At 29.9% G+C, this 13,733-nt stretch overlaps 1 protein-coding gene across 1 annotated transcript in view; it reads left to right on the forward strand.

Annotated features, from left to right (window-relative positions):
- The first annotated feature begins 1,069 nt into the window (after nt 1–1,069).
- Nucleotides 1,070–13,733, forward strand: part of LOC148313044 (uncharacterized) — a 55,032-nt gene continuing 42,368 nt past the window's right edge. The window contains exons 1-4 of the mRNA XM_088269580.1: nt 1,070–1,073; nt 5,147–5,194; nt 6,201–6,274; nt 10,526–10,731. Coding sequence (XP_088125706.1) covers nt 1,070–1,073; nt 5,147–5,194; nt 6,201–6,274; nt 10,526–10,731 — 332 coding nt within the window. The remainder of the gene's footprint in view (nt 1,074–5,146; nt 5,195–6,200; nt 6,275–10,525; nt 10,732–13,733) is intronic.

A 13,733-nucleotide genomic window follows, 5' to 3' on the forward strand; every position in this document is an offset into this window, starting at 1 on the left:
GCATTGTGTCAGCTGGGCGACTCCAGGCCGGTTCAATTGTAAACTTTTGATATTTGGCCCCGCTTTGTTCGGAGTAATCCGGAAGTTTTGGTTGACTGTAATTTTGACAAAGAGCGTGGCTGAGAGGCGTGTGAAAGAGAGGAAATATTAATCTGGGTGGGAGTGAGGGAGATAGTGTAGTCGACTGGTCCATTCATGGGTCTCTGGATCGATATAGCGGACTCTCTTTTGGGAGAAAAACTGTGGCTCGCGGTGGGTTATTTAGTTTTTCCACTAACGTCTCATTGAATGCAATACACCATATAAAAAAATCTTGAGAGATTTGTACGACTCCCATTAACGATTAAAGATACATTTTTTTCATGAATACTTTTGATCATACCGTGTTAATAAATTTTTTCCCGATATTAATAATATTTTGGGTATTTATAATATTTTGAGTGAGTCCAAACTTTTGGTTTTTCTACAAATTTAGTTATTGAGTTATTTTTAAATTTTGGCGTCTCAACGTAAATGTAGAAGAATATGGAAGTTTGAGTATTTACAGGGTTTATGACTTGTAATAGGCTGTTTAAGTGATCACTTTATACACGTGTAATATGCACTATTCTACCTTATTGACAACTACACTTCTTAATTATTTTGAACCCAAATATAAACAGACATGAGTATGTTATTATATAACAATGATATGCATAAGTTTATGTCTAGTTTTGAGTACATTTGGTATTTTCTGTTGTTGTACTAGCATTGGTTTTTTTATTAAATATTTTTATTGCTTGCCTCCTGAAACACTTGGATATAATAAAAAGCAATGCAATGTTTGTTTATGTGTCGCATATTTTCAAAATCAGCCAGATCCATGTAAGTCGATTTTACAAAAAATGCAAAATTCTCCGGCAAAATTTATGTTTTAAAGATATGTCTATCTTTAGATAAAATAATATGAAATAGAGAATTTTACCATTTTTTTAAGAAAAATTTTCAGTATTAAAAAAAAACACGAGATTTAAACTGACAGTGAGGTCATTTTAATTTTTGACCTATCCCCTCTCTCTGATTGGTCGATATGGGTCAGAAGGCAAGTTCCATGAATATAGCGGAATTTGAAATACAACGCTGTTTTTAAGTATTTTTTAGCAGAATCTTCAAGTATTTAAATATTTTAAACAATAGAACCCACAATTGGCATTCCGATAGAGTTTTTATTTCAAAATCTTATAAAATTGGATCTGGCGGATTTTGAAAGTAGGGTTCTTATGTTTGTAACTTTTGTGTTTTTATATCTAAACCATAATTTAAAAAAATATGTTGCTATTATTAATCTTGGGTAGAATGGTAAATGTTTCACGTGTAAAAAGTGTCCACTTAAACCAGACCATCACTCGTATTAACCCAGACTTCCATGTTCTTCTTCGTCTATGTTTAGATGTCAAAATTTCAAAATAACTCCCAAGCGGAGAATTCCAGATATGTGTAAAGGATTTGGACACACCTAAAATGTTGCAGCTTTTATTTTATCTGACCATTGACCGGATTTTGTCCTTGCTGACATCGCGAGCCTGATGATGTCGGTAACTACGAAACCCGGTCACTGGATGAATAAAATAAATTTGGAAAAAAAAACTTTATAAAATTGTTCTCAATATTACTAATATTTAAAGCATTTACTTTGTGGTTATTATATTTGTGGTCATTTTTACTTTTTTTTACAAAAATGTTAGTAATATCAGTAAATAACCACATACATACAGCATGCATACCTAGTGCATGTTTGATCTCGGCTCGTAACGCAAGGTTGTGCTGCAACCTTTAGTGCATGTTGGTCTTTGGGTTGACCAAAAATCGCATGTGTTAAACATTTTGTGTAGTTTTAAAAGTGTAAATAGTGCTATGGTAGTATAGTATTGTATTGTTCGCATGCTGTGGTAGTGATTGTCCTGACGAAGAGACGGGTACGCCTCGAAACCGGTAGACATAAAAATCTTTGTGAGTGGTTATGTACTAATGTTACCAATAATTTTGTAAAAAAATAATAGGTATATAAGAGTAGTAGCCGTTTTGTTACATAAAATGCAGTGCTACCAATAAATGTCCGTACAAAACTAATATAATGAAATACTCGTATACAATATGGATAACAAGTTTTCAGGACACCCTATACCGTATTTAAAATATTGAAATCCACTCAAACTATTCGCAGCCCAAATAAATAAAAAGTTTTGAAACTCGTGAGTAGCACGCATTTTCGGTTAAATTTTCAAAATTTTGTGGATGTTCAAAATTTGAATTTCAAATCGCGGCCTTCCGATTGAGGGGGGAGGTTCAAATCTCAAATTCAAATTCGGATATTCTAATTGTTGAAAGTTTGATCCTTAATGACGTTCAGTTTTCTTCTAAGGTGAACTTGAATGTCAACAAATGCCTAAATAAATCAACATTTATTACTTAGCTTATGAATTACTTATTTTTCAACGGGTTTACATCGATCATCCAAAAATCCATTTTATATTTTACGCAAGTACTTTATATGTGTGGAATTTCAAAACTAAAAAACCAAATTTCACAAACTTTGAATTTGGTATTCTAAGTATGTAATATGATTAATATCACTGATGTTTTCAACAATAAACTCTCATTATCTACAGATAGTAGACAATTTATGTGATTACGTTAAGGAATATGGAGCATATGTCGCTTACTCCTTTCAACAACGTCATTTATCAAAACACTTGATTTTTCAGGAGATTGTTTGTAAAGTTTAATAATATAATAAAATGTATTCAAAATAAATAGTAAGCCACTAATTGAACTTTTTACTGTGCTACAGATCTTTTTAGGTAAAACCTAAAAGTTTTTTCTTCATTTGAAAAATATTAAGTACTTATATTTAAAAAAATAATTAAACAATACTTTTACAATGATTAAAGAAAACACTTGTTTTTTACCACTTGAGTTTTATTATAGACTACATGTTTCAGAAGTTAATCTTCCAACATTCAGGTTTGTATAATAACTAAAATTTTAGTTATTATACAGACCTGAATGATGGAAGTTTAACTTCTGAAACATGTAGTCTATAATAAAACTCAAGTGGTAAAAAACAAGTGTTTTCTTTAATCATTGTAACATGTCTTACCACAAAGTTAATGCCGAAACAATAAATAAAATAATACTTTTTCTTCAAAATGCAAAAACAACGCTTTCTACCCTGTAGCGGGTAAATATTAAGTTAAAAATATGCCGCTTTTGCTGGGATTAGTACATTTTCTGATCATTTCGAAAACATGCACAAATGAAAATGGACAATTTTTGATGTATGACGTTGTTGAAAGAAGTGAGCGATGTGTATGCAAAGTAAAAGCACACAATATTTTGAGTGTCCAATTTTGGTTCATAAATCTGGGTTTATCCACGTCACATTCATAGTTAAACGATGCATGTGGATAAAAATGTTTAATAACCACCCTGTATATTTTTCATCCCATATCATGAAACCTACCCTTCACTAATGTATTCTGTAACGCGTGTATTAATTTGTAATTTTAATGAGGAGATCGCTATGTTCAAACTCACTTGTTCAAAATCTAGTTAAATTTAACTTACAGCTTCCGCGAGATAATTCAAATTCTCAAACTCCGGATTAAAGTTCAAACTAGATTGAAAGAAACGTAACGCGGCAAATTATTTTTCTGTGAACCAATACTTGTGGTTTTCATCATACACATTTAGGCATTGTAACGGGCGGTTAAAGGTTAAATTTTGACTTGGCCCGTGCCATGCTGACATGTATGTTAAGATGAGTAGGGTCTGTCGACACCCCTAATTCCTTAACCCGTTATAATTTCATGTAAAACTTCTACCCTTATTAAACTATGTAAAATTTCAAGTCGGTAGAAAGGGATGTGCCTTCAAGGATACCCAACAATAATTTCATATCATTATATATATATATATATATATATATATATATATATATATATATATATATATATATATATATATATATATATATATATATATATATATATATATATATATATATATATATATATATATATATATATATATATATATATATATATATACATATATATATACATATATATAAACATATGTACATAAACAAACACACATACATTTATATAAACATAGCTTTTATACATACATTTTTTTTATTTTTTGTGGAGACCTATCTAACCATCGTATATGTCTTGTCGGTTGAGTTATTTCAACATGTATTTATTTATTGATTTAATAAAATTACAATAAGATATTATGTTCAAATTAATATGCTAGACTATTCATAAATTTGCTATATACTTTAAACATATCTTAATTAAGACTTTATAGAGACTTGGACTCATTGTTTATTGTTTACACTTATGAAAGATATAATTATATTATTTCGAGAAATAAAAATACTTTGTGTTCTGATCCACTCACATTTTATTAACCAACTAGTTTCGGCAACAACCTGTTGCCCTCTTCAGGGTTTCATTTATTACTAGGATATAGTAATAAATGAAACCCTGAAGAAGGCAACAGGTTGTTGCCAAAACTAGTTAGTTAATAAAATGTGAGTGGATCAGAACACAAAGTATTTTTATTTCTCGAAATAATATATCAATATGATACACAAAGTTAATGCTTTCAATATTAAAAAAAAAATGATATAATTGTTTTTTTGTATTATTTACACTCTGTATGTTTTTTTTATTAACATGTATGGAAGGCATTTTGTTCAATTTTTGGAATAATAAATTATTATTTTTTTAAATTTATACATTTTTTACAATATTAACTTTCGAGTATTCCTGTATTTTGCCTTTGCTCCATATTCAAGTTTGCCCTAAAAATGCTCGGAAATATGTATTGAAGTGTTCTACTTCCACATTTGTTGTTCACTCTTGGGACCATCAACCCTTTGTGTGGGTAAAGCGGGTATCAAACTGGATATAGGATATTTTCCTTACTATGTCAAATTTCAACAGGATTTGTTAAACGCCTATTGCTGTGGGTAAATCCTAGTTAATCCCGAATTATCCCGACAAAACATTAAAAATCCTATCCACGAGTATAAAATTATAATTCTATATCGTGTTTTAATATATAAAGCTAATTTTATGTCTGGTTTTTGTTTCAGAACACGGTGGAGCACAAATCAAAGGGGGTTACATGTTGCGATATAAAAGTGAGCTTTAATTTATCTATATAAAAAGTCTTAATTTGAAAATCAAACACTTGTTCAAATACAAACTTTCTCAATCTTACATTGGTAGGTGCTGTGAACTCATATTAATCATATATTTAGGAGTTCCAAAAATTTAAGAAGTGTAGTTTCAATTTTAATTTTTCAATTTATTCAGTAAAATCAACAGACTAAATTAACATATAAAATTAGCTTAAAATTTTCTCTTCTTCTCCGTCTTAATCCTCATTGCTGAGGGTTGTGACCCTTGCAGAAGCAAAATAGTATTAACAAAAAAAAATATGAAGTAAACAAAAGCAATCTTGTTAAAGATGTAGAAGAATCCCGCTTTGGAATACCTCCTCAGACACATGGAATAGATAAGTTGTTAATCATGGGTAGAATGATAATGTGCACGTCTGAAAGTGATCACTTTTCAAAAAAAATTTATTATATGAAATGATTTTTTTATATAAACTAAATATTTTTTTTGTTTACATAAATAAAATATTTTTGCAGTGACCCACCAAGTCACCTTGTGTGTCTTGTCAGTGGAGTTCTTTTAAATAGGTTTTTTTTAACTGCTTTTTTTTTTATTATAATCTAAAAATATATATTTTTTATTATTATTTGAAATGTAGTTTTTTTTTTACATAAACTGTATTTTGTTTTTTAAATGTTAACATATTCAAAATATTTTTGCAGAGACCCACCAAGCCACCTTGTGTGTCTTGTCAATGGAATTCTTTTAAATACGTTTTTTTTTTTTAACCTAATATATAGACAAAAATGAAATAAAATTAAAATAAAAATAATTCCATTTTACAATTTTCATAGAATCGACTCATGTTCATTTAACCATTCCTTTGTTCCATATTTTATTTTGATCTCTTACCTCCGTCGGCAAAAAATTAAAAATTAAAGTAGGTAAATCAAAGAAATGTCTGTCCAAATCATTTAGCATGGTTTTTGATGTAAGATAATACCATCATATGTTTATTTTTTGCAGAAAGACTGTTTTGGGGCACATGGTCTGAAGAGTGGGTTGTACTCTACGATGATTCCACAATGGCGTGGTTTAAGGTTTGTAACATCATCTCACCTCTTCTCCACAGGGGTAGGCAGAGAGAAAAAACGCCACAACACTCTGTCTTGGCAAACACTCTTCGCCTCCGCCACATTAATGCATCTCCTCATGCATTCCCACAGATTATTACCCACCTTGACTACGTCCAAGTATTCGAAACACATAATCATGCCAAGTTTTCCTCAGTCTTCCTTTGATTCTATTTCCAAATAAAATTTGCTTGATATTATGTTTTTTTACTCATTTGTTCTACATGTTCAAACTTTCTCAACACTCCTATGCTAATTAAATCGATAATGCTCTTCTCAACCTGGCATTCTTTCCCTATTTCACCTTTCGAAAACCTATCAAATGTTCACATTTCATCCTTCTTTTTCCTACCCATGTTCTACTTTGAAAAACAAAAGGGTTAGTACCAAGACTCCGTTGTATACTGCCAGTTAAGATTCTACCTTTAAGATTTTATTCGCTATTAATTTTCTACTTATCAATTACTACTCTTGCTTTATTTTATTTTTCATTCCGAATAAAGAAGAGAAAAAACTTATAACAAAAAATAACCGTAGATAATGCCGCGAACTCACTCACGAAGCAACCTGTGAATTATATGAAAATATGGTATATCCGAGTTCCAAAAATTTGGATTGTGTGGTAGTCAATCATGGGTAGAATGACGAATGTTTTACCTTGTTAAATATTACTTAAACTAGCCTTTGACGGGTTGTAAGCCCTGTAATTAACCAGACCTTCATATTCTTTTTTATATGTGATGATATTTTGAAATTGAATTACAATTGTTTGCCATGAAAGAAACGTTTTTTACTGGCATTTCACGCCTTTGAAAAATACATTTTAAAATATAATTTAATGCTTTAAAGCTAGGTAAATATTTTTTAGCTTTTAAATTATTCAAAACGTCTTTTCGACGAACATACCTCAAAAGAGAACTAAAACCCTCCTCACACTCGGTTCTCATTTATGAGCAAAAAAGACCCACCTACAATTGAATTAAGAGGCCAGTCTACGCAGAGCGTTCATTTTATATTTATTTTACCTTTTGAAAAAAGTTTTTCGACTGTAAAAAATAGTAACGGAAAAATGACTCAGAATATAATAGTGTCTAAAAAGCACATAAAAAAGATATTTACAATTTATTATTTATTATTTTTGATTTTTTTTATCATGTCCGCCTCCGTAGCGTAATGATTTCCCGGGTTCCCGGGTTCGATTCCCAGGGGGAGGTCAATTATACATATGTAAGTGATTTTTTCACTCTAATATTTTTTCGAAATGATAATAATTAAATAATGTTATAATATTAAAATATTATTTCATTCAATATTACCAAATTTACCTGAAGCGGGGGGCTGATCATCTTTCTTTCATGTGTTAATGATCAAGATAACACTGCGTTTATATGATGCAGTGCCCTATGCACCATTGGGTGTGGATAAGGGGTTGAAGAAGAATAATTTATCATTTATTATTTATTATGTTTGATTTATTTTGTATTATTTATTATTTATTAAAAATTAATTTTAACTTTAATTATTTATTTTTAATAGTTAAATGTTTATCATTTATGTATTGTTTATTATTAATTTATTTTTATTTATCAAACACAAGATTATTCACGCTATGAAAGATATATTAATAATTTAAGTTTCTAAACTTGAGATGAAAGATCTATCTATCCCGGGGGTTAGGACTGGTGTTTGACTGGCTTAAGTGATCACTTTATCTAATAAACTAATTCTTTTGCAAAACAGCTTTTAGACAAAATAAATGATTTCAGTTAATGATAAATCGTGTTTTGATTTTTATTAACAACATGAGTTTTATGTTCTTTCCACTTTGAAATAAAATATTATTTATTATTGTTGTTTTTATGAAGCTGAATTCAAGGTTTAGGGTAGATATACAATTTTTTTTATTTATTTATTTATTCTCTCGTAAATCCATTATATGGACATAGCTAAAAGCGTTCTAATGAAAAGAAAATGAGATATAATTTTTGGTATTCATAAATTATCTCAGACACTCGAAGCGTTTGGGAGTTTTCAGTAATTCTTAAGGGTAGAAGAGAAAGGTTTTAATATGGCGAAATAAAATAATTTTTCAATAAATAAGAAAGGTGTGATATAAGTTATGTTTTATAAGCAAACCTACAAAATAATATAGTTGCGTTTGCAGAAAAAATATTTTCAAGAGACCAGTCTAGTCTTGAGATTTTTTTGCATATTTTTATTTTTAAGGGATTTTGATTTTCTAAAGACACGAAATTTACAGGTCTTAAGTTTCATGAATACACAGACCTCAAAATATATATTATTTATTAAAAATATGTTTCTTTGGAGTGTGGTTAGTTTTAGAATGTTTTAATTTATTCATGATATACATACTTTATATATATTTTGTTATGTAATTTATTGATTTGGCATTAATTTTGTAAAATAATTTTGAAGAAAAATTTCAACTAAACGTTTAGTAGAAAGTGTTTTAGTATTAATCAGGCTTGGTAAAGAAGCAGTTAGCTTCGAAACCGGTAGACATTATAATTAAGTTATATAGTGATTTTAAAACAAAGTTACATTTTAATTAAAATTCTTTTATTTATTGTATTTAAATCATTTCTGGGTCTCTTTGAAACAAGTTCTTATAATTGAAATAATGTTAATTCATTTTTAAACTGTTTTTTTGAAAATAAAATTTTTGAAATAAATAGCGAAAATTTTCCCTAATTTTGAAAAAGTACCAAGTTGCTCCGGGATTTAAAAATAGGTCCTTTTAGGAAAGATACCACTTATATTTACTAAACTAAACAGGCTGTTACTTTCAACTTGAAAGTAATGGATAATATTTATGTGATAAGTATCTACATACAAAGTCCTTCCCACTTTATTGCTTTGAATTAATAAAATGGGTAGTTTTAATGGACAACCAGGTCCATAACAATGGTAACTAGGGGGTTTTAAAAGTCATTACCTTGATAAATTCACGGTTAGAGGTTACCAAAGAACAAAACACCAATATGATAGCTGATATCGTTTTTTTAATCCTTTGGCTACCAAGACTTTTGAAGTTACAATGCTAGAAATACCATGATCTAAAGAAAAATAATTCAAAAATAAAATGTGTCTGAAAATTTAAAAAAACACTAATATAACAATTCATATCGTTTTTCTTTTAATCATTTGGCTACCAGCTTTTGAAGTTACTATGCTAGAAATACCGAAATGTAAACAATAATAAAAAATGATTAAAAATTTAAAAATATTGTCTTTGAAATATATTTCTTGTTTCAACTAAGATAACTTTAGTTAACCAAATGTATGCAATGTTATAAAAAAAAATCGACTAAGAAGTAAATTCTGCTCGTTTTATATTTACCTTCTTTTTACGCCGTGTGCAAATTAAATGACTTCCCAAACTAATTGGCGACATCTGGTGTTGAAGAATATAGAGTAGGGGCGTGAGCAATTAAGAAAAAAATATACATAAATTAGATTTTTTTTTTGGTTATGCAATATTTATTTTATATTTATATCAATTTATTGTATATTGTTGATTTACCTTGGCACGTAAAATATATGTATATTTTAATAAAATCACAGCTTTATGGTACACAATGTATTTGTATGGATTGTTTTAACATACAGATGTTTGACTTTTATATATATCATAATTTTTATTGTCAGTTTTGATTTTTGAAGAAAAACACCATTAAATAATACATTACTCGTACCACCATAACCAATAATCCAATACTGTAGAGAAGACTGACATTGGTATTTTATAACTTTAGGGATATTAGAAACAGTTTATTTAACTTTGTTGTAATTATAATAAACAAAGTTCTTTTGAGTAAAGGAAAATTTATTAGATTTTGTTTGATGTGTTTCTATGTTATATCTTGTGGTCTTCTCCGTTTCCATAAAGTGTGTTCATTGTGATTTGTTTTCTAATCTGGTAGTTGCTTTCTAATGATATCCTGTCTTGTGATATGATACAATGATTTTTTGTTCTCTACAGAACTCGTTATGGAAGCGTTAAGTTGACTAACTTCGGTGTTTAATGACTTTATAGATGGTGAAAGCAGGTTTTATAATTTGATTGCATAAAAATCCAACTTCTTTGACCGGATGACTGCATAAAGCGTGTTAATTGTGATTCGTATACTTTGATGAGTGGTGCTTTTTTATGATTTGCTATCTTTTTCATATAATACCAAACTTTTTTTCTTACAGGACTCGTCGGGGAAGCGTCTCGCGACCCAGAAGCATCTGGTGAAAGAGTCCCCCGAGATGCTTGCCATGGCAAAGTGGACAGGCCAGGTGCCTAGACGACCACCTCTGCCCGCGGGGACTTCACTCGCACAACTGATGGCCGTGGGCTCGCGCAGAGACACGGCCTCTGTGGTGTGGATGCTGGCCAAATCTGAGGCCGAGATGAGGTCAGTAGGGGTCATCAAATTTACAAATAGTGCAAATCTGAGATCTTAACTAAGTAAATTGTGTCGGGTTGTGGTCCCGAGGCTAGTGTCGCGGACTTTCGAATCAAGAGTTTCTCGGTTCGAAACCACACTATCATAATTAGTTAGACACATACTTTTAATAATGAGCCGCTTAGGCTCACAGAAAAAGTGTGAAATTGAAATATTTTGTTAGTAAAAAAATATATAAAATAAAAAATAACTAACGAGTGTTTGATAATGTCTTAACAAGACCAAACGCGTCTTACATTTTCATATATATGTCAATAAAGTAGAATTTAATCCGATAACCTTGTTTAATTTTGGATATTTTATTATTTTGTTTAATTAGTTGTATCACAAATGAATATTTAATATGATCTCATTTGGGCTCAATCAAAGATTTTTTCTTCTTGGCATCTATTATATAAGGTTTTGGTACGTAGATGCCATTTTTTCATCTCGAAACCATATCTAAATTATGGACAAAATGAGTTTTTCCACCTTAGTGCCATCAATTTTAGAGAGCCGATTCTTACAGATTGTCGATACATTTTCAAATAGGTTTATCTCTGGCAAATTCTTGACCAGTTCAACACAGTTCATTATTTTTGTATGAAAATTTTTATAATTATTTTGGATTTGTGACAGGGGGTTAAATCCCACTGAATTATTCCATTGCCATTTGACTTTCGTTTGTGTATCTCTAGTAATTTATTTTTCCAGTAGAATTGGGTGATACTTCATCACTAAAAGAAGCAGCCCTTGTCCATAATACGAGGAACACCCCTAAAACATTTTTTAGAGGGTGTTGAAAATACGAAAAAAAAGTTTGGTTTAAATTAATCTGTTCGATACTGTATATGTATTACGGAGGGATTCAAAAATTCTGAGCCCATGTCTACTGTATTTTATATTGATGTTCTTATATTAAAAGTTGTGTTGTAATTAATACATGTCACCGGAAGAGGAAGGTTAAAATACGAGTTTTACTATGTAACATGTTAGATGTTACAAGATATTTGCCTTGACATTCCTCACCTGAAAATATTCATAATATTTCAAAGTTTAGTGGAATTTCCGACACTGAAATGACGCAGTTATGAAATGTGCCAATCCTCTTCGTGATTGAGGCTGAAATCTCATTATGGAAGATTGTGTTTATGATATACGCACATACGAGAATATAACATTTACATATAACAAAGGAAGCATGCCTCAAAGCAGGGCTGGCAAGAACACTGAATATATTACATTCGTTATTGATGTTTTAATTTTCATATTTTAAATATGACCATGAAGCGGTTTAGGAAAATGTAATACAGGATGTTTTTTTATAGCTTTCATTAAAATAGCAAATATCATTTAAACCAGAATATGACTTTATAAGCAAAGACGGTTTAAGAATGCCCATGTCAATAGAATGCAAGAAAACAGACTGGCCCGAATGGCTTTTCAAGAGAACCTAGGCGGAAGTAAATCTAACAGACAATCCACTTCGCAAGAGACGGGTAACGGAATAGAAAAACATTGGAATTATAATAAAGAACAAAAAGAAAGAAGAATTTAAACCAAACGTAACATACAAAAAATCATGTCAGATAAGTTCCATGGGTTAGATAACTCCTGAAATGTGGCTACTTCCTAGAATACTGCTGATTTCATGGACCAATATTGTCAGCAACATGGATATGATCCAAATATCAAGAGAACAAAGACACTTGCTGACTAATATCAAAGTCCGGAAGAAATCCTATCTGGGACATGTGCTTTAAGGAGAGAAGTACGAGCTATTGCGCCTAATCATGAAATACATACTAGAAGGTCGACGAGGTGTGGACAGAAGGTAGATTTCCACACTTCGGAATATACAAGATCAGACGGGGATCGGGACCATTAAGGAGCTTTTTAGAGCTGCTCAATACAAGGACAATTACTTTCAAATACGACCAGTCATATTTAAGAGTACAGACACGCACAAATAAAAATACAAAGAAGCACTTCCCAAGATGGCCCACTTAAACTCAAAGATAAAACATCATGAGGTTTGTGGTATATATATATATATATATATATATATATATATATATATATATATATATATATATATATATATATATATATATATATATATATATATATATATATATATATATATATATATATATATATATATATATATATATATATATATATATATATATATATATATATATATATATATATATATATATATATATATATATATATATATATATATATATATATATATATATATATATATATATATATATATATATATATATATATTTAAATATTAAATAAATAAAAATATATACTTATAAGTATAGGTTCCAAAAAAATGAGTATTGTGGTTGTCAATCATGGGTAGAATGGTGAATGTTACGGTGTATAAAGTGATTACTAAACCAGCCTATGATAGGTCATAAACCCTACAGACATCCATCTTCTTCCTCACCTTTGTTGAGATGCTGAAATGTAAAAATAAATAAATACTTAATCGGAGCTTTAAGACGTCGCTACCCTTCAGAAAGCCACCCCTAAACGGTTCCCCGGATTAACATTAACTTAATTACATCATCATCAAGTTAACGTGTCTTGCTTACGTCACAACGGGGATTTTATTAACCTATAAAGTGTAGGAAATGAACAATAATTAATTTCATTGCCAGAACAATTCAGCCATAAAATGGTGGCTAAATTCATTCGAAGATATTTAACTCGAGAACTCGTCTGACTTTACGACTCGGCAGAGCAGAGATGAAATCTTTGGCCGTACAAAAGTGTGTTTTTCAAAAGTACTTACGAAACTTACACGTGTCATATTCTTCATTAGCTAACTACCAACCAATGCGCCGCTTTTCTGCAGGGGCATGCAGAGAAAACAGAACGCCACACCACTCTGTCTTTGCAAACGTTAGATTTAAGTTTTGTATCAACATTTTTTGGTGGAACTGCATTTT

Source organism: Brachycentrus maculatus, unplaced genomic scaffold, assembly GCF_059751285.1.
Source record: "Brachycentrus maculatus isolate JH-2025_06_01 unplaced genomic scaffold, ASM5975128v1 h1tg000025l, whole genome shotgun sequence".
Classification (NCBI taxonomy): domain Eukaryota; kingdom Metazoa; phylum Arthropoda; class Insecta; order Trichoptera; family Brachycentridae; genus Brachycentrus; species Brachycentrus maculatus.